Raw genomic sequence first — 22,056 nt, 5'->3', positions numbered from 1 at the left:
TCCAAACTTACTTTTCATGTTGTATAGTTTACATTTGTCCTGTATTTGATATTATCCATTAACATTTTGTGATTTTATGCACATTTTTCATCTCTGTGTGCAGACTTATGTGTGGCAATAGTGGTTGAATTCTATCCTACTTTTATCATGCTGTACTTACCTCCTTTTTTTTTTTTTTTTTTGTAAACATCTATTTATTGGCTGCGTTGGGTCTTCGTTGCTGCACACGGGCTTTCTCTAGCTGTGGTGAGCAGGGGCTGATCTTCATTGTGGTTCATGGGCTCCTCATTGCAGTGGCTTCTCTTGTTGTGGAGCACAGGTCCTAGGTGCATGGGCTTCAGTAGTTGCAGCACACGGGCTCAATATTTGTGGCTTTCGGGCTCTAGAGCGCAGGCTCAGTTTCAGTAGTTGTGGCTCACGGGCTTAGTTGCTCCGTGGCATGTGGGATCTTCCTGGAGCAGGGATCGAACCTCTGTCCCCTGCATTGGCAGGCGAATTCTTAACCACTGAGCCACCTAGGAAGTCCCTTACCTCCTTTTCTTGAAGGGAGATGTTAGCGTTAGGTCACACAAAAAGCCTAACAGCGAATTCTAACTGGGCAGCACAAGTTTCTAAGCCAGTCTCACAATGTTTTGCTTTTGCTCTTAACACCATTTTAATCTTTTCTTGGAAATGTTTCTTTGCCAGGTGGTCAGTAACACTCCCCCATAATTGTTAGTCTTTAACAGACATTTCTGTCTCTTCTCTGCTGTCACTTTGGATCTTGTCAGGGAGTAGTTATCTTGTTATTCAGTAGATTTTGGTGGAAAGGGTGATGTAGTTTCTTGGGTACACTATGCTCCATTAACTCCCTATACTACTCTCACCACCACTACCCCAACCCTCTGCTGCAACTGAGCCTTTGAGGTGATGACTGGAGTTGGGAGAAGAATTCAAACAGCAAGCTTCCCTGGATGGCTTCAATGCTGAGCAAGGTCCCAGTTCATGGGTTCCCCTATGTAGGATTGTTTATTAGTCAGTGGAGAAGATGTAACAGTGAATATGTACAAGTGAATGTTTTATTGCCCACTGGGTTTGATGTGACCAGAGTTTTTGGGGTGAGGTGTAAACCAGGCCAAAGTATCTACAAGTTTTAAAACCATCTTGCCCAGACTTGTACATTAATATAATCTTCAGAGACTTCCTTTTTTTATTCCTTTGTTCGAAGTTTCTGCCTAATATCTGCCTTGGTTTTCTTCAAGCTGTACCATGGTGCTGCTTATTTCTGTGCCCAAATCAGGCACCTCTCTGTGTATTACCATGTCAGCATAATTAAGGGGTAGTTGATGTCCTGGGCTACTTTTTGGTTGTCTGCAAAATCTTGCTAAGGTGCAAAAGCCATTTTATTCTTCAGTGACCAAAATTAGGCAAAAACTGGAGGTTGATGCTATCAGTTAATATTAATCTGACTTACATTTTTCACTGTCCTTGCTTTTCTTTTGTTATAAAACATTTTTCTTCACTTAAGCCTACTGTCTGCGATATATCATTAGAACTATTTTTTTTAATATTAATTTATTTATTTTGGCTGCATTGGGTCTTCGTTGCTGCGTAGGATTGCAGTGCGAGGACTCATTGTGGTGGCTTCTCTTGTTGCAGAGCACAGCCTCTAGGCATGTGGGCTTCAGTAGTTGTGGTGCGTGGGCTCAGTAGTTGTGGCACACAGGCTTAGTTGCTCCATGGCATGTGGGATCTTCCCAGACCAGGGATCAAACCCATGTCCCCTCCATTGACAGGCGGATTCTTAACCACTGCACCACCAGGGAAGTCCCTAGAACTACTTTTATGTTAGCTTGCTTGCATATAGAGTTTTTTTTTTTTTTTTTAAGATTTATTTATTTATTTATTTGCATGTGGCAGAAACATGCACTTCTTTTTTTTTTACTTTATTTGTTGGCTGTGTTGGGTCTTTGTTGCTGCTCACAGGCTTTCTCTAGTTGAGGTAAGCGGGGACTACTCTTCATTGCAGCGCTGGGGCTTCTCATTGCGGTGGCTTCTCTTGTTGTGGGACATGGGCTTTAGGCTCACGGGCTTCAGTAGTTGTGGCTCGTGGGCTCAGTAGTTGTGGCTCACGGGTTCTAGAGTGCAGGCTCAGTAGCTATGCACTCCGATCGGGCTTAGTTGCTCTGTGACATGTGGGGTCTTCCCCACCCAGGGATCAAACCCGTGTTCCCTGCATTGGCAGGTGGATTCTTTTTCATATATATAAATTTATTTATTTATTGGCTATGTTGGGTCTTCATTGCTGCACACAGGCTTTCTCTAGTTGTAGCGAGCGGGAACTACTCTTCGTTGTGCGCAGGCTCTTCATTGCTGTGACTTCTCTTGTTGCAGAGCACGGGCTCTAGGCATGCACGGGCTTCAGTAGTTGTGGCACATGGGCTCAATAGTTGTAGCTCACAGGCTTTAGAGCGCAGTCTCATTAGTTGTGGCACATTGGCTTAGTTGCTCCTCGGCCTGTGGAATCTTCCTGGAACAGAGATCAAACTCGTGTCCCCTTCATTGGCAGGCAGATTCTTAACCACTGCGCCACCTAGGAAGTCCTACCTCTCATTTGTTTAAAAAATATTTTTCATAACTTAACGTTCATTTGTCTGTCATATGAATTTTAGAAACAAGCTAAATATATGTTAGAATGGGTAATAGATTAGTGGATAGAATTAAAATCTTTTAATGTCTAACCTTCCATCTAGGAACAGCTTAATTAAGATTTACTTACATGCGTTTCCCTTAAGGTAATCCTTACAGCTATGTTTAACTTAAGTTGTAAACCAAAACTTACTGCTGATATATATTAAAGCTGTTGAGTCCACAACATTTATAAGGAGGCACCTGTTTTAGTCTCTTTAAAAATCCAGTAAAAATCTTTGATTCTCTTGAATTTTCTAGAAAGAATTTTCTATAAAAAATAATTGTCTTTCAATTATAATACAACTAGTTTCTTTTCATTTTTTAAATCACATTGTCTATTTGATCTAAAGTCTCACCTTTAATCATAGTTTTCAGAAGTAATAGTTTGATTAGCCTTTGTATCTTCAGATATCTGTAGGTACCAACAAATGTAATAGTAATTCTGATCCAACAAACAAAATGCTGTGTTTCCAAAAGAACAGTTACGAATTCTATATACCAGTAAGGGAAATTTAGCGTTTATAGTGGAAGATAATTAAATGCCAGTATATCATTCATTGACATTATGAATATTTTTTTGTTTTGTACATAGCAAGAATGTGTATATATCTAATGTTCTCTGGATCTTGGAGGCAGGGTAATTAAAAAGCTCCTTAACTACTTTTTCTGTTACTTATATAAATATACAATGGCTAGAAGCTGAGTTTGACTGTTATAGTAGAGACTACTCTTGGTCTTTAAGAATGTAAAGATAGTTATCTACGGTTACCTCCTTATAAATTGCAGCAGTAACTTTATTTCTTCTCTCTCCACCACTTTTTATATCCTTAGTAAAGAATGGCTCTAAAGCCACTAGACCACCAGAGGTTATTTAAGAATATCCCAGATTATCATTCTTGATCCTGGTCTATCATGCCTTAAGAGCTACCTGTGGGGAATTTAAGTAGGTTGTCCCCTCGAGTCCAGGTTAAGAGAAATAATTTAGAATGTACTTTTCAGAGCTATACATAAATAGGCTATTGAAGCAGAACAATTTATAACCCAGGACAAGGGGACTCCATCATAGAAATGCTAGGAAATGTCTTCCTAATGACCATCAGACTGATCTTTTATCTCCACTTCTCTGAAAGTACTATCACAATGATCACTATACCTTAACTGCCAGAGAAAGTCTAGATCCTCAAAACCTCTGTTCAGTAGTTCAAACTATTGATTATACTCCCTCTTGGTAACACAGCTTTGCCCCCATCACTTCTCAGCAACTCAAGTCAGTCTGTCTATAATATGCCTTCTTAGGTGATCTTCTTCATGGCCATACCTTGGTGTCATCAATGTGATAGTTACTACTCCACTATCACTTGCCTCCTTGAGAATGGCATAGAGAGGGAGGAACCCAGAGTTACTTTTGGAGGCGAGGTTCCAGAAAGAAAGTTGGGGAGGTGTTGACCTTTGAACTACATCTTGAATACAGAACAAACATTATCTTTATGTCAGAGATCCCAGAAATAGAACAAATTATGTGTAATAATTTAATAAAGGGAGTTTTATAATCACAGGAACCATCTGATGTGGATACAGTTGGTGGAATTCTTCCTTAAATAACACTCTTGCCTTGTAGTCTGGGTTTCCAAGAATATTAGAATTGCCTTTGTACTGTCTTTTTTCTGGTGGCAAACTCTTTCAGTTTTTTAAGTAGGGTCTCCTCCATGAAGCCTTTTCACTCTCTCCAAACAAAAGAGGGTATGGCCCTACTTTGCACGCTTATTCATACAAATCTCTCACAAGTGTCTTTTATTCTCCCCTAACAACATTATAATAGAAAAATGCATTGCTAATATTTTCTCCATTAGTGGAAATTAACCTTTACATTCAATTTTGGGTTTGCATCATTTCACTTAAGTTATTAATCAGCTTCCCAGGTAATTATAATTTGCAGTCTATCATGTTTAGAGAAAATCACATCTTGCTAACCTGACAGTATTTTGGACTTGGCTACTAATTGCTTTATCTAAATTCATATACTTAATTTATATCATCAATTTATTTCTAACATCAAAAATGATACACATCGAATATTCATTGCCTCACAGGTTGAGTATAATTGAAAAGAAAGAGATTCCCCCATTGTTCATTCATTTTTAAAAATCTATTTATTTATTTATTTTGTCTGTGCCAGGTCTTACTTGCAGCATACATGTAAGATCTAGTCCCCTGACCAGGGCTCGAACCTGGGCCCCCTGCATTGGGAGCGCAGAGTCTTACCCACTGGACTACCAGGGAAGTCCTTTATTTTTATTTTTTTAAATAAATTTATTTATTTAATTGGCTGCGTTGGGTCTTCATTGCTGCACACGGGCTTTCTCTAGTTGCTGCGAGCAGGGGCTACTCTTCATTGTGGTGCGAAGGCGCCTCATTGTAGTGGCTTCTCTTGTTATGGAACACGGGCCCTAGGTGCGTGGGCTTCAATAGTTGCGGCACATGGGCTCAATATTTGTGGCTCACGGGCTCTAGAGCACAGGCTCAATAGTTGTGGCACACGGGCTTAGTTGCTCCATGGCATGTCTTCCCAAAGCAGGGCTCGAACCCGTGTCCCGTGTATTGGCAGGCGGATTCTTAACCACTGTGCCACCTGGGAAGTCCCAGTCCTTTATTTTTTTAATTATTTTATTTCTCAGCTCTTGGACCTTGTGTCTTTTTTGTGTGTGTTTTGTTTTTGTTTTAATTAATTTAATTGAAGTATGGTTGACTTACAATGTTGTCTTAGTTTTGGGTGTACAGCAGAGTGATTCATATATTCATATATATTTTTTCCAGATTATTTTCCATTATGGTTTATGACAGGATATTGACTATAGTTTCCTGTGCTTACAGTAGGACCATGTTTATCCATTCTATAAATAGTAGTTTGCATCTTTTGTTTCTGCTGATCCCCAAACCCCCATCCATCCCTCTTCCACCGTCTCTCCCCCTTGGCAACCACAAGTCTCTTCTCTGTGCCTTTGAGTCTATGTATGTTTTGTAGATAAGGTTCATTTTGTGTCGTGTTTTAGATTCTACATGTAAATAATATCATATTGTATTTGTCTTTCTCTTTCTGACTTCACTTAGTATGATTAATCTCCAGGTCCATCCATGTGGCTGCAAATGGCATTATTTCATTCTTTTCAATAGCTGAGTAGTATGCACGCGCGTGTGTGTGTTTGTGTGTGTGTGAGAGAGACATCTTTTTTATGTATTCATCTGTCAATAGACATTTAGGTTGTTTCCATGCCTTGGCTATTGTAAATAGTGCTGCTGTGAACATAGGGGTGCATGTATCTCTTTGAATTATAATTTTGTCCAGATATATGCCCAGGAGTGGGACTGCTAGATCATATGGCAACTCTAGTTTTTTGAGGAACTTCCAAACTGTTTTTCTTGATAGCTGCACCAATTTACATTCCCACTAACAGTGTAGGAGGGTTCCCTTTTCTTTACACCCTCTCTAGCATTTGTTATTTGTACGCTTTTTAATGGTGGCCATTCTGACTGGTGTGAGGTGGTACCTCATTGTAGTTTTGATTTGCATTTCTCTAATAATTTGCAAAGTGAGCATCTTCTCATGTGTCTGTTGGCCATCTGTATTTATTCTTTGGAGAAATGTCTTTTTAGGTCTTCTGCCTATTTTTTCATTGGGATGTTTGTTTTTTTGTTATTGAGCTGTATGAACTGTTTGTATGTTTTGGAGATTAATCCCTTGTTGGTCACATCGTTTTTAAATATCTTCTCCTGTTCCATGTGTTATCTTTTCATTTTGTTTATGGTTTCCTTTGCTGTGGAGAAGCTTATAACCTTGATTAGGCTCTTTAGAAACTTATTGTTCTTTATCAGCTACTTTTCAAAATTGAGAGCATAAGGTCTTCATTTCCGTCTCCAAATTAGGTTGCAGCAATATTTTTTTTCCTTAATATTTGGTTCTGCTGTTTATTTCTCTAGAAATTATAGGAGGATATGATTAGATACAGCTTTATTAGCTGCCCAGAGCTCTTTTGTTCAAATAATTTTGATCATAATTGAGAGAAAATAGCAAAATGTAGGATTTAAACTCAGAGAAATGCAGAAATAGTAAGTGATAACAATAAAATTGGTTTTAAATAGATATTTTAATCAGAAAAGTTGTATCTAATACATTAATTAATGAAAATGGTACTTTCTGTTGAAATCCTGCTTCAGTTTTCTCTGTGATTATAAAGTATTGAAATGTAGCGGTCGGAGGGATAAATACTAAGTATGGGGATAAATTCTCATAGCATGCCAGTCTCTAATGGCTGGTCATTTTGATATCAGATGCTTTTTTACTTTCTCAGCATCATTTCTAAATGTATGAGTGTCCTTTCTTAACAGTAAAATACGTTAGAGTAGCCAAAACAGTCTTGAGAAAGTAGAGCAGAGTTAGAAGACCCACACTTCCTTATGGCCAGAGGTATATACCCGTGAGAAATGAAAACGTGTGTCTACATAAAAAATTGTTACATGAATGTTGATAGCAGCATCAATCATAATAGCAAAAGCAGAAACAATCCAAATGGCAACCAATGAATGGATAAACATAAAGTGGAATGTCCATGCAATGGAATATTATTTAGCAATAAAAAGGAATGAAATACTGATAAGTACTATAAACATGAATGAACATTATGCTAAGTAAAAGAAGCCAGAAACAAAAGGTCACATGTTAGAGGATTCCATTTATATGAAATGTCCCAAATGAGCAAAACTTACAGGGATAGAAAGTAGAATAATGGTGGCCAAGAAAATAGAGAAATTTGGCATTACAGCTAATGGGGCTTCTTTTCAGAGAATGAAAATGTTCTAAAATTATATAGCGGTGGTAATGGTTGGCCATATCGGAATGTACTAATAACCAATGAATTGCGTACTTTCAAAGGATGAATTTTATGATATTTAAATTACATTTCAGTAAAACTGATATGAAAAGACAAGTGGATGGTATTTACGAAAGTCATTTATTTAAAACATTCTTCATTCCAACATTATTCAATTTGGGGTATGTTTTTAGCACAAGTCCTAAAAGAATATATGATTTTTCCTAGGATATAATAATTGCATAGCTTCTAATACAAGAATAAATATTAACAAATGACAGGACAGTAGTCATGATCATTATGTCACTCAGATGTTTGGATACATCATTTAGCATCTCAAATGAGTCTGTCATGAGGCCCCAGCTTCAATAGCTTACCAATTAATAGCTTGTTTCAGTTACATAAAAATGTGGTTCTTGCCAAAAGTTTTAAATTTTGGGCTATTCATATGACTTAAAATCTGTTTTTGAAATGAGAGTTTCTGTCTTATTAATAGTATAACTTGTTTTTGAAATTTTAATTAAATGCAACCACATTGGGTTTTTGTGGTTTTTAGCCATTCATTCAAAAAATATTTGACGAGAGCCTCCCATGAGCTGAGTTCTGTGCTCGGGAGCCAAGTATGCAGTAATAAAGCAAAGAGACATAAAATAGTGGCTAATATTTATTGGATCCGAAGTCTGTGCTACTATAGAAAAGGTTAAGAAAATTGCTACAATGTCCTGAGCCAGTAAATGACTAAACAGTTTCTGTTTTTTGTTTTAAATTTAGGTTAAGGTACACTTTTTTTTTTAATAAATAAATTTATTTATTTGTTGGCTGCATTGGGTATTTGTGGTGCGCAGTCTTCTCATTGCGGTGGCTTCTCTTGTGGTGGAGCACGGGCTCCAGGGGAGCCAGCTTCAGTAGTTGTGGCATGCAGGCTCAATAGTTGTTGCTCTCAGGCTCTAGAGCACAGGCTCATGTAGTTGTGGTGCATGGGCTTAGTTGCTCTGCAGCATGTGGGATCTTCCTGGAGCAGGTATTGAACCTGTGTCCTTTGCTTTGGCAGGCAGATACTTAACCACAGAGTTACCAGGGAAGTCCCAAGGTCACATTATTTTAGTATAATATACATGCAGAAGACTTCAGAAATCCTAAGGTCACAGAATTTTTCTAGTGTACACACTCATGTAATCAGAAGTCAATATTACTTGCCCCTCAGAAGCACTCTTTGCCCTCTCCCAGTCACCTGCCTTCTAACATTAATTAATCTTGCCTGATTTGAACTTTATGTAAATGCAGTCTTGCAGTATGTATTCTTCTGCATATGTCTTCTGTCCTCTTTCTCACAGCATTGTGATTGTGAGATTAAGCCACATCGTTTGTAACTGTAGATCATTCTCATCTCATTGAGCCATTCTTCTGGTGATTAACATTTGGGTTTTTGCCAGTTTGGGTAAAAATTGGTAAATAGTGGTGTTATCTTTGGGAAATATAAGAATGCATTTCTGTTTGTTATATTCCTAGAAGTGGAGTTGCTGGTGGGGCGTGGGGCGGTATATGCGTACGTGTGGCTTTGGTTGATACTAACACATAGTTTTCCAAAGTGGTTATCTTTTTTTCACATTCTCAAGCATAATGCACCGGTGTTCCAGTTGTCCTACATTCTTATCAACACTTGACATTTTCTATCTTTTTCATTTTAGACAATCTCCTGGGTATGTAATTTAAAGAAGACTCCTCTTTTTTTCATTGTAGTAAAATAACACAAAATATGAAATTTACCATCTTGACTATTTTTAAGTGTACAGTCCGGATAATTATGGATACTCACATGGTTGTGAAGATCTCCAGAACATTTGCATCTTGCAAATCTGCAGCTCTGTACTCATTAAACAGCTCCCTATTATTCTATCACCCTAGCCGCTAATACCATTCTATTTAAAAAAATTTTTATTTATTTATTTATGCTGTGCCAGGTCTTAATTGTGGCATGCAGGATCTTTGCTGCAGAATCTTTATTTGCAGCACATGGAATCTTTAGTTGCAGCATGCCAACTCCGTGGCAGCATGCATGTGGGATCTAGTTCCCTGTCCAGGAATTGAACCTGTGCCCCGTCCATTGGGAGCATGGAGTCTTAGCCACTGGACCACCAGGGAGGTCCCCCTAACACCATTCTACTTTATGTTTCTATGCATTTGACTACTTTACTTATCTCATGTAAGTAAAATCATAAAGTGTTTGTCTTTTCATGCCTGGATTATTTCACTTTGAATTTTGTCCTCAAGGTTCATCCATTTGCAGCATGAGACAGGATTTTCTTCCTTTTTAAGTCTGAATAATATTCCTTTGCGTGCGTACCACATTTTGTTTATCCAGTCATCTGTCAATGAACATTTGGGTGGCTTTCACCTCATGATTATTGTAAATAGTGATGCAGTGAACATGGGTATGCAAATATCTGTTTCAGACCTTACTTGAATTCTTTTGGATATATATGCAGAGGTGGGATTGCTGGGTTATATGGTAGTTCTATTTTTAATTTTTTGAGGGACTTCATACTGTTTTCCATGGCAGTTACACCATTTTATAACTTTGCTAGATGACTAATAATATGAGCATATTTTCATATGCTCATCATCTGTTTGGATATTGTTTTGTGTTGAGCCTATTTAATTTTTTCAGCCAATTTTCTATTTTGCTTTCGTTATTCATTTGAGGAACTTCTTTATATATTTTGAGTAAGAGTAGCTTGTCAATTATATATATTGCAGATATGTCTCCCACTGTATTGATTGCCTTTATTCCTAATCTTCTTTTGTTAGTTAATGCTTTTGATAAAGTTCTTAATTTTAACGTAGTCTAATTTCTTAACTTTTTCCTTTACAATTAGTAAATTTGGTAATCTTTTTTATTATTATTTTTTCTTTTAAAAGGTGTTTTATTGAAATATAATTGACATACAATAAACTGCATGTATTTAAAGTGTACAATTTGGTTTTTTTTTCTTATTAGTCATCTATTTTATACATATTAGTGTATATATGTCTATCCCAATCTCCCAATTCATACCCCACCCCTCCCCAAATCCACTCCCCCGCCTGCCGGTGTCCACACGTTTGTTCTCTACATCTGTGTCTCCATATCTGCCTTGCAGACTGGTTCATTCACACCATTTTTCTAGATTCCACATGTGTGTTAATACACGATATTTGTTTTTCTATTTCTGACTTACTTCACTCTGTATGACGGTCTCTAGGTCCATCCATGTCTCTACAAATGACACAGTTTCATTCCTTTTTATGGCTGAGTCACACTGTATATATGTACCACATCTTCTTTATCCATTCATCTGTCAATGGACATTTAGGTTGCTTCCCACGATTGGTAATCTCTTTTAAAACATTATACCTACTCCAAGGTCATGAAGGTGTTTTTTTCTAAAAACGTAATGTTTTATCTTTCATAGTTAGATCTACAATATAGTCACTGATATGAAGTAGACATCAAGATTTCTTTTTTCTCCCCCACATGGATGTCTATCCAGTACCATTTATTGAAAGGACTGCATTTTGCATTGCACTGCAGTGTCAACTTTGTCATAAGTCAGGTGACCATATTTATATGGATCTCCTGCACTCTGTTTTATTCCATTGATCTCCTTACCTGTCATTGCACCAATATTAGACTATGCTAATTACTATAACTTTACAGTAGCTCTTGATATCTGGTAAATCACTTTCTCTGTCTTTGTTCCTTTCTTTGCACTTCTTCGTCCTTTGCATTTCTGTATAAACTTTGCAACAAGTTTGTCAATTCCACCCTCAAACAAAACTAATTCTGGTAGGGTTTTGATTGGAATTGTATTAAATCTAGCAACCAATTTGGGAGAAATTGACGTCATTATAATAGTTACTATTCCATGAAAATGGTATCTCTTCATTTATTTAGGTCGTCTTTAATTTCTTTCAATAACGTTTTTATAGTTTTCAAAGGTCTTATACAGGTTTAATACTTGTCTTACTCCATTTAGATTTCTATGAGACAATATCCGACTGGGTGGCTTATAAACAACAGAAATTTATTTCTCACAGTTCTGCGGTTTGGGAGTTCAAGATCAGGGTGCCAGCATCATTGGTGGGTCCCTCCTCTCTTTGTGTCTTCTCATGATAGAAGGAGCTACATTGCTCTCTTGGGGTCTCTTTTATAAGAACACTAATCCCACTCATGAGGGCTTCCTCCTCATGACCTAATCACCTCCCAAAGGATGCCTCCCCCCATTGATATCATTGTTAGGATTTAGGATTTATTATATGAATTTGGGGTGGATGTAAATAGCCATACCATAACATACTTAAGCAGCTTATTGAACCTGTGTCTGAATTTAGACACTCATTATGCCTAATTTTCCGTTATTGACCGAAGGAAATACGGAAGATCTGGAAAAGGCACAAATAGAATGAATAAGTAGCATTTTAGCATTTCCCACACAAAGACTGGACCACTATAACTTCATTGGTGTGACAACTTGAAGATTATCTGGTGTAATTTTGTTTGATACAATATATCATTTTGAATTTGAGCTTATTTGAAAGCATGTATTCTTATTTGGCTGTTAAAGGACATATAAATATAGAAAAAAATTTTAATATAAATAATTGTGTTTAGGGGGAAGGTCCTAAAGCCAACTCTACTCAAGGGATGCCTTGGTAGCAATGATTGTTAACCATCTGGAGTGACAGAAGAAAGTGATATTGGGTAACTAACATCTTAAGAAGTTTCATCTCAAGTTTTTGTAATATTATAGCAACAAAAATGGAATATTAATTATGCTATGGGTGCTCCATTCTTGTCACAGGGGTGGGCAGTTTCATCATTTACTGATTATGTACTGATTAATGTGATCAGTCTCTGTAAATTTGTGATATATGGAGGGAGTTTTAAACATAGTTGAATGATTTTACATGATGTCAATATTTTAATGTACTTTTCAAAAATAAACACTAGGTTGAATACTAGGACCACAGGGCAGTATTTTAAATAGTTAGGAATCCTTTTCTAGCAACTCATGGGTATGATGCAGTGTAAGATAAATGAATAAATATTCAATATTAATTGTTGTAATTTGCATTCTCCTTGTCAGCTGGACCACCTTGATCTTATAAGATGGGTATGATAAATCCCTGTGATAGCATGGAAAAAAAATCACAGGAATTGCATGAATATTGCTTTATGTATTAATTATTCTATATGGTGAAACCATTCGCCCAAGGAAAAGGTCCGTAACTTTCCTCAGATGCTAAATTTCAGCGATCAGAGTTTATTTTTAATTTTAGGAGTACTAGGTTATTTCCATCTAGCTAGATTTGTCCTGTTGTGGCAATTATGGAAGAGCAGATGAGTTAATTAGGCTCTTTTCCATGGGACCCTCTGTTGTCTGTTTTGCAATACTGTATCAACAGTGAAATAAAACACAAACTGTTTCCACAGATTCCTGCCTGTTGTTTGTTAGTCAAGTAACCTTGGATACCCTGTGATGAGTTGTGTGGAGGCAGCTAGTCTAACAACTGAAAGTCCTATAGGCTTCAACACTTTATGAGATAGCAATTTTTTAAAAACTAGAATGTAATGAGGCAGAGCTTTAAGAGCAATACCCACTGCATTTGGCATTAGGTTTCTCGTTTTCCATAAATATATGCATTCTGCTTTGGCAGGTTTTAAGAAGAAGCAGCGATGAAGAGAAAGTCCTGTGTCTCGTTCGACAGCGTATGGGCCACCACTGCCCGACAGCTGTGATGGTGGTGCTCGTAATGGTGTGGGACGGCATCCCTCTCCCGATGGCAGACAAACTGTACTCGCAGCTTACGGAAAGCCTAAAGTCGTACAACGGTCATCCCACAGACCGAAGATGCACTCTCAATGAAAAGTAATCAAATCTGTTTTGTCCTGTTTTGCCATTCAGTCTATTATAACATGTTAAATTAGCTACCAACTACATAGGTTATAGGGGAGAACAGAATTTTAGGTATTGTGCAACTAAAAAGAGTGACCATTTCTTTAAAGAGAGACTTGGTTTCATAGTGAGTTAAGACCATTTTAGGATATTCTCCTTTAGAATGTTCTTTTCTTGCTTCCCTCTTTGATACCTGATCCTTCTCAGCCCTGCAGTCTGGAGGAGAGAGCTTTTCTATGAAGGAACAACTCCTCCATAAGGAATTGTACCGTTTTGCATTTCCTCCAGCAATGTAAGAGAATATCTGTTTTTCTACAGTTTTCCAATTGTCAGACTTTAGTTTTTGCCCATTTAATAGGGGATAAATGTCATTAATTTACTTATATGCATTTTTCATATTATGAATAAGAGTATTTTTTCATGTGGTTTGCCATTTGTTTTTTTATTTCTTTAAGTTTTCTTGAAATGTAATTCATTTACCATGTTGTGTTTAATTTCTAATGTACAGCAAAGTGACTCAGTTATATATATGTATATATATACATATTCTTTTCCATTTATGGTTAATCACAGGATATTGAATATAGTTCCCTGTGCTATACAGTAGGACCTGTATATATATTCATCGTATATATAATAGTTTGAGCCTACTAATCCCAAACGCCCAATCCTTCCCTCCCCCAGTCCACCCCCACCCCTGTGGCAACCACAAGTCTATTCTCTATATTTGTGTCTATTTTTGTTTCGTAGGTTTATTCATTTGTCTCATATTTTAGATTCCATATATAAGTGATAGCATATGGTATTTGTCTTTCTCTTTCTGACTTACTTCATTTAGTATAATAACCTCTAGCTTCTTTGATGTTGCTGCAAATAGCATTATTTCCTCCTTTTTTTATGGTCAGCCATCTGTTAATTATTCTACCCCCTATTTCAAAAGGATTGTTCATTTTTTTTCGCTCCCTTTGTGATTTAATTTCTAAACACTTTTGCCAGTTTAGTATTTGTCTTTTTACTTTTGCTATGTCATCTTTTGTAGAAGTTTCCTTTCCTTTCCTTTCCTTTCCTTTTTTTAATTTATTGGCTGCATTGGGTCTTCATTGCTGCATGCAGGCTTTCTGTATTTGTGGAGAGTGGGGGCTACTCTTCATTGCAGTGCGCAGGCTTCTTACTGTGGTGGCTTCTCTTGCTGAGGAGCACTGGCTCTAGACACATGGGCTTCAGTAGTTGCAGTGTGGGGGCTCAGTAGTTGTGGTGTGCAGGCTCAGTAATTGTGGCACACAGGCGTGTTTGCTCTGTGGCATGTGGGATCTTCCCGGACCAGGGCTTGAACCTGTGTCCCTTGCATTGGCAGGCAGATTCTTAACCACTGTGCCACCAGGGAAGCCCCAGAAGTTTTCTTTTTAATGTAATTTAGTGTATCTATCTTTCCCCTTATTGTGTCTGAATTTTGAGTGGTATTTGAGAACATTTTTCCCTCATACGAGTTATAGAATGGTTCACCCATGTTTTCTTTTATTTCTTATTGAAATTGGAAATTTTTAAAAGATAAACCTCTGATGCATATAACATTTATGCTGGACAGAAGTGGGAAGAGGAGATCCATTTTCCTTCTTTTTTCCATTTATCCCAGCACTACTTACTGAGGAATACTTCTTTTCCCCTTGATTTGAAATATTACTTTATATGAAAATTATATATAATGGAGTCCTCTCTTTTATATGAAGCCTGTATCACTGTCTGGTCTTTTCACGTATTAGTACCACATTTTTTAAATTATAGAGGCATTATAATATATTTTCATTTTTGGTAAGGCTAGTTCACCATTCTTGCTCTTTTTCGAGGTTCTCTTTGTTATTTTGTTTGCTTTCGAATGAACTTTATAATCAATTTGTCTAGTGTTAAGATAAATCTAATGGTATTTTTAATGGGATTACATTAAATTAACCTGGAATAAGCTGATATTGTTATGATGTTGAATATTCCAATCCCATAACATGATTTTTCTTTCCATTTGTTAAAGTTTACTTTTATGTCCTTCAAGAATGTTTTATGTAGTTTTCCTCATAAAGTTCTCTCTTTTTTAAAAGAAATGTCATTATACAAAATATAAACAAAATATGTATCATCCCCTCCCTAACTTCCACACAAGATTATTTGTATACCTTCCAGAGCATTCCTTCATGTTTAAAATCATTTCATTATATTTTTGTTAATCTTTCCAATCCCGACAAGTATGTATATGTCATTTTTAATGTCTCTATTTTGTTATATGGATTAATAATAATAATAATACCTTTTGTATAAACATCTCTAAATGATATCCATATGAGCTTATTTTTCCCAAGAATTCGTAAATAAGTTTTATTCTATTTCACTCAATGTAGATCCAGCCTATCGCTTTTTAAAATTTTTATATTTACAGAAATGATGCAAGAATATTTCAGTGAACTCTTATATACGCCTTACCTAGATTCCACAGATGTTATCAGTTTGTTACATTTACATTTATACACATAGTCACACATACACACAAGCTTACATGTTATCATTATTGATTTTCTGTAATTTGTTTCTGAATAATTTGTGAACTAGCTGCAAACTTTGACTTTTCCCCCTAAATAATACTTTGGAGAGTTTTTTTCTAAGAATGCGGACATTATCTTACTTAACACCAGTGCAATTATCAAAAGCAGCAAATTTCACTCAGATAAAATGCTATTCTCTAATTCAAATATCATCTATTCTCCAATGATACTTCATACTGATTTTCCCCTACCCGTGATTTGATGGATTGAATTGTTTTGTCTTTTGGGTCTCATTCCTTTTACCTCAGTCTTTTTTTTGTGTTTCATGGTATTTCCTGTTTGAAAGGCACAGGTTAATTTTGTAGACTTTGCTTAATTTTGGATTGTCTGATTGTTTCTTCCTGATTCAATTCAATTCAAGAATTATTCACAGGAATACTACACTCAGGCCATAATATTAGGAGCTATTTTAAGTCTATTAGTCTCATCATTGTTGATGTTGACTGTTTTAAGAGAACCTTTTAGGTCTCACAGCTAATTGTTAAGCTAAATTTTTCTACTTGTTTGGCAACTTCTTTGAAATTCTGCAATTTCAAATTTACCTTCTTTGATCCTATTTACATCCCATTTTTCTTCCTTTTCAAATTATTGTAATCTTTTGCCTCTTTAAAAGCATATATTCTATCTTAGTGGAAGTTAGGATATTTGAACTATTCCTCTTTCCTTTTTTCCTTCATAGTATCTTACATGATCCTTTTTGTATTCAAATATATTGGGCATTTTCCTGACTTTCACAACTAAAAATATTTATAGTCTTGATTTCTGAATTTCTATATTCTTTTCACTTACTATCTTTTTTAAAATGTGGTTTTTTGTTTGTTTGTTTGTATTTTTAAGGCATTACATGAGTACTAATTCCATGCTGTTAGAAGTTTCAAGCATTATGCAAATAGGAACCACAAGAGTGTACGTTCCTTCTTTGGTTCCATATCTTTGTATGTATACTCTTATCATTGTCATCCTTAGTATAGAGTCTATTTTGGGGCTTCAGAAATGTTCCCAAGGTGATAAAATTCCTCAGTCACCGAACAAAACAGGCTTCCTCCTCATTGTTTTTCGTGACATTTATAAAGGCTTTCTTTAAAATCGACAAAGTAATTTCACATACAACATATATTGTCCTTAATCAGTCCTCACCAGGAGTATATCAATGTCATTTTACAAAGGAAAGATAATGTCTAAAGAGATAATGAGATGCTTTAATTTTCACTTCTGTTAGGAAACCAATGTAGGATTAAAATCCAGGCCGTTTATTTCCCTTCCTTGGACATCTCCAAATCAAACAAGGTTATGGATATATCAGATCTGTATGGTTTGTTGCCTTTTATTTAGATTTACAATCTTTTTTCTTTTTTTCCCTCTGTATTGGGTCTTAGTTGTGGCATGTGGGCTCCAGAGTGCACTGGCTCAGTGCACGGGCTTAGTTGTCCCACAGGCATGTGGGATCTTAGTTCCCTAAGCAGGGATTGAACCCGCATCCCTTGCACTGGAAGGTGGATTCTTAACCACTGGACCACCAGGGAAGTCCCTGGATTTACAATCTCGAACAAACATTTCAATTGAAGATTTAGTTATATTCAAGTACAGTTAGCTTTGTGTTGTTAGCATAACATTACTTTAAACAAAATAAGTAATAAAACAGATCTGTTAAAATCATTTCATTATCCATCTATACTTCTATAGTTATATGAACCTGAAATATTCTATTTGAGGTATTGTCCTACTTTATCAGTTCATTCCCTTGCACTTACCATCTTACAGTCGTACCTGTACATGTCAAGGAATTGATCCAGAGACTTGTGGAGCATCCTTCTCTTTTGGCTGTTCATGGAGTATGTATTTCAATGGCTGCAAATTTGGTAGAAGCCCAAGTCCTAGAAGATTTAGAATTGATCCAAGTTCCCCCTTACACGTAAGTGTCCTTTTTACTTATGAATTACACAGTGAATATATAAGTACATTCCTTTAAAATTTTTTTTAAATTGTGAAAAAATTAAATATTGGAAAGTAGTGACAAAATAGTAACTATATGTGTATATATAAGAAAATAGTTTAAAATTTTAAATAATGTAGGTAAAGTCTTCAACTATCAACCCAAATTCCAGTTGTCCCTGGCTCCCTCCTTCTTCTCCCCTAACCCCAAAGAGAATCACTTGTAAAAAATCTAGAATTTTATACCCAGCCAAAGTAGGAAGAATAAATAAAGCTATTTGCCAACATTTCAAAGACTCAGTAAGTTTACTACCCACAGCACTACTATGAAAGAATTACTAAAGGACGTAATCCAGAAAGAAGATATATGAAACCGGAACCAATCTGTCCGGAACACGAGGCCATGGTGAGCAAAGAAATTAGTCAACCTTACTGTTAAGTTTAAATAAGTTGAGTACTTACATTTTTAATTGAAATAACAACCTATAAGTATAATTCAATATTCTTATCAAATCAGGGGTGGGTAGGCAGTGGGAGGGGGTGGGGCACCTATATAAACTAAATGTGGTAATGTTTTATGCTTTGTTTGGAGTTGGGAGGATTTAGATACTGATTAACTCCAAGATCAGTGTTTTTCAAACTTTGTGCTGTGACCAAGTGTAAAAAGCATTTTATATTACAAACAACTATACAGACTATATATATTCAAGTAAGTAAAGAAAGCAAAACTATCACAAAACAATACTTATCCTCACTGTATGTAATAAAGATAATATGTAAATATTAAAAGTTAATGTATCCATTATACTTATTGCTGAGGATCACTATGATGCAGTAAAATATTTTTTACAAAATTTCGTTTCTTTTTTAAATGCTAGTTTTGACCTCCTAAACTGATTTCATGGCCCAGTAAAGAGTCATGACCCACAGCTTGGAAAACACTGCTCTAAATATTTTTAGAAAAACATATTTGAGAAGTGTATGGTTAAAAATTTTTTAGATGATTACAAATAGAATTTATAACACTTGAACTAGTTGTGGAAAACATTCCGCTCATCAGTCAGCAAAGTTAGTTTAAAAAATCATTAGGATACAGGATAAATAGGAAACAAAATAAAACAGCAGGAATTAATCTTAATTGTAGCTATAATACAAAGAATATAACATACAAGGAAAGCTCAGAATAAATAATCCCTTTGAAGAGATAATCAAAATTATTTGGTTTTTCTAGAGTTCCCATTTACTGTGATAAAAGAAGGAAATGACTCTAAGAGAACTATCTTTTGCAAATAAAGTATCTTAGAAGAAATCTAACAAGACTTTTATCAGACTTTTAGGGAGAAAACTATAAAAGTTACTAAAAGGACATATAAAATACCTGATAATGAGAAAATACCATGTTCAAAGGTCAGAACACTTGAGAATGAGGTGTGAATTCTCCCTTAAAATTAACTAGTTAAGTTTTTTTTTCCCCAAATAAGTATCTGATGAAGCTGTTAGTATACAAATACATTAGTAATATTGACATGACTGTTAAATTTCCATTCTATAACAAATGACACTGTTCCGGAATGAATGTAAGATCAGTTTTTGCTTATGGTTATTATTAACAATGAGTAATGTTTATGTAGTGTTTATAATACAGGAAGAAGCATTCCTCTTTCCAGGAACTGACAAAAGGCCAGTCTGAAGCTCAGCAGGCAAGGGAAAGTGAGGTGCATACAGCGGCCTTGTAAACCATGTCAAGAATTTTGGAAGATCATTGAAGAATTTTAAGGCGGAAAGTGATATAATCACACTTTTCTTTCTTTTCTTTTCTTTTTTTTTTTAAAGGGATCTCTCTGGCTTCTCTGTGGATTGGAGTTGGCCAGAAGTTGGTTTAGCAAGATGGGCTAGCTATGAGAACAGTCCAGGGAAGGGATGGTAGTGACTTAGAATACGGTTGTGACAGAAGAAATGATGAGCAGTTGTTGTTCTGGAAAGATTTTTTAAATTAGTTGTTATTCCTTGACATAGGGTATGCTGAAACAGGACCAGGTTTATAGAAGGCAGATTATGGAGTCAGTTTGAATGCATTGGCTTGGAGATTCCTAAGAGAAATCCAAGTGAGGCTGTCAGGTCATTAATAAGAACCTGACGCTCAAGGGGTGACCTTTGGTCCAGATGGTAATTGTGGGCATTGATGTGGAGATGATGATACTAGAGATGAGGTATAGGGTGAGAAGGGTATGGGGATGTAGGTGTGAGCCACTTAGTAAAGATCTGATAAGAAATCTCTATCTGATGCACTCATTCATTCTAATGAAACCATTAGAAAGTCAGGATTTTTACCACATGAATAAAGAAACTACATTCAAAAAAATGATACTAATAGCCATCTATTTAAGTTTTATTTAATTAGTTTCTATTTGCCTACTTTATTTCATTTCCACATAATAAATGAGATATTCCATAAGATGACAAATTGCCAAATCTGTCTTGTGACACTGAATGATTCATAATATTCTATTAGCAGTAAAACACAATTACCCCACCCAGTATTTCAAGTGTTAGAAAATATAATAAAGTCTTTTTAACAGGCATTTAAATAATAAGTCTGAAGTTTTCCACAAATTTATAATTAATATGTGAGTATAGCTAGAAAGTGTTTTTAAAGTAGGGGTCTGACTTCCCTGACTATATTTATTAAACATTGAGTAACAAATATGTAGATAGATGAATGGAACAGAGCAATCTAGATATAGACCCAATATACATGAATTTCCTTTTCAGTGAAAACACCAACATAAATGAGTAGGAAACCAAAAGGATTATCACAGATGCTTTGCAGTTGCTGACCGAGGCTTGTAAAAAAGCACTCGAGAATTAACTTCCTGTGTCTACATCGCTGTGTGGCTTTGGTGTTTATAATAGTCTGCTGTATACCAGAGGTGAACTGACCCACACGAAGGTTTCCTTCCTGAGTTGTAGGCATCCACCAAATCTCAAATGAGGCAGAAGCCTTCAAACCTCCTTACATGCTTCATTCATCTTTGTTGTCAGTTCTCCATCACTTGTCTTCCTTAGATGTGACTGATCATTTATCAAGTCTCTGACTTGATTTAGGATATAATCATCTCTGAAAAACTATCACAGTGGTTTTCCAACTATTGTTGCCAAAGGCTCCTTTCTCTCCTTAGTCCCTCATACTGTCATCAGTGACATTTTTATTATTCTTGTCATGACAGTTTTCCTTTGAAAAAAATCTTACATGTTTCTACTGTCATTCGAATCCAGAATCTTGATATGGTGTTAAGGCTTTTCCACAGTTCTATTAAATCTTCCTCAATTTGTAGCCATTACTGTGTGGAAAAGAAAACACAGGGTTTAGACAGCCCGTTGCCTATCTATTACATTTGACGCTCTTAACACGGGATCTGATAAACATTATGCGCCTTGTGAGAGTGTTGCTCTCCTGTCTCTGTTATAGAACCTTGTTTCACTTCTTCCAAGTTTCCACTTGTTAGCAGGAAGGTTGAATACATATAAAATATGGTTCTTGTTTTTAACAACATGAGCAGTTTTGCAGCTTACCACTAACAGCAATTAGATTTCTCATTAACTGATAACATAGACTTTTAATTTCCAAAGACTAAATTCAAGCATGACAATGACCAATAGTTCAGATTTTATGAAAACAATCCATGTCATATTCTGCGGTAGCTCTTTTATCACGGTGAGTATGAACTGTGCATTAAGCCCACATCAGCAGTGATGTATAACTCATTTTCATACGTTACACAATAAAATCATCACTCATGTTACTATGAAACAACTTTTATGGACTGTCTTTTCCTATAGGAAAAAAACCTTGAAGATAATTTACAGAGTTTGGCTACAGAATTAGCTCCAATTTATAAGCAGTATGCTCCGGTTGCTTACCAAAACCAGGTATGTTTTGGGACCTTATATGGCGCTCTTAAACATGGTTGAAATTTATATCTAAACAGTGTCAGTGTTAATAGAACATTTTTTCAGATTTGAACTTAATGTAGATCTACTTTATTGGACAGCTTTAAAAATTAT

At 35.9% G+C, this 22,056-nt stretch overlaps 1 protein-coding gene across 8 annotated transcripts in view; it reads left to right on the top strand.

Annotated features, from left to right (window-relative positions):
* TET1 (tet methylcytosine dioxygenase 1) overlaps positions 1-22,056 on the top strand; it is a 133,703-nt gene that overhangs the window by 93,896 nt on the left and 17,751 nt on the right. For all 8 annotated transcript variants that reach the window (XM_057735363.1, XM_057735362.1, XM_057735361.1 and 5 more), the window contains 4 exons: positions 13,233-13,444; positions 17,821-17,971; positions 18,311-18,397; positions 21,832-21,921. In XM_057735363.1, coding sequence (XP_057591346.1) covers positions 13,233-13,444; positions 17,821-17,971; positions 18,311-18,397; positions 21,832-21,921 — 540 coding nt within the window. The remainder of the gene's footprint in view (positions 1-13,232; positions 13,445-17,820; positions 17,972-18,310; positions 18,398-21,831; positions 21,922-22,056) is intronic.

The sequence above is a fragment of the Hippopotamus amphibius genome, chromosome 5 (assembly GCF_030028045.1).
Source record: "Hippopotamus amphibius kiboko isolate mHipAmp2 chromosome 5, mHipAmp2.hap2, whole genome shotgun sequence".
NCBI lineage: Eukaryota > Metazoa > Chordata > Mammalia > Artiodactyla > Hippopotamidae > Hippopotamus > Hippopotamus amphibius.
The sequence above is the reverse complement of the archived record's forward strand: the minus strand, read 5'-3'. Positions and strand labels throughout refer to the sequence as shown.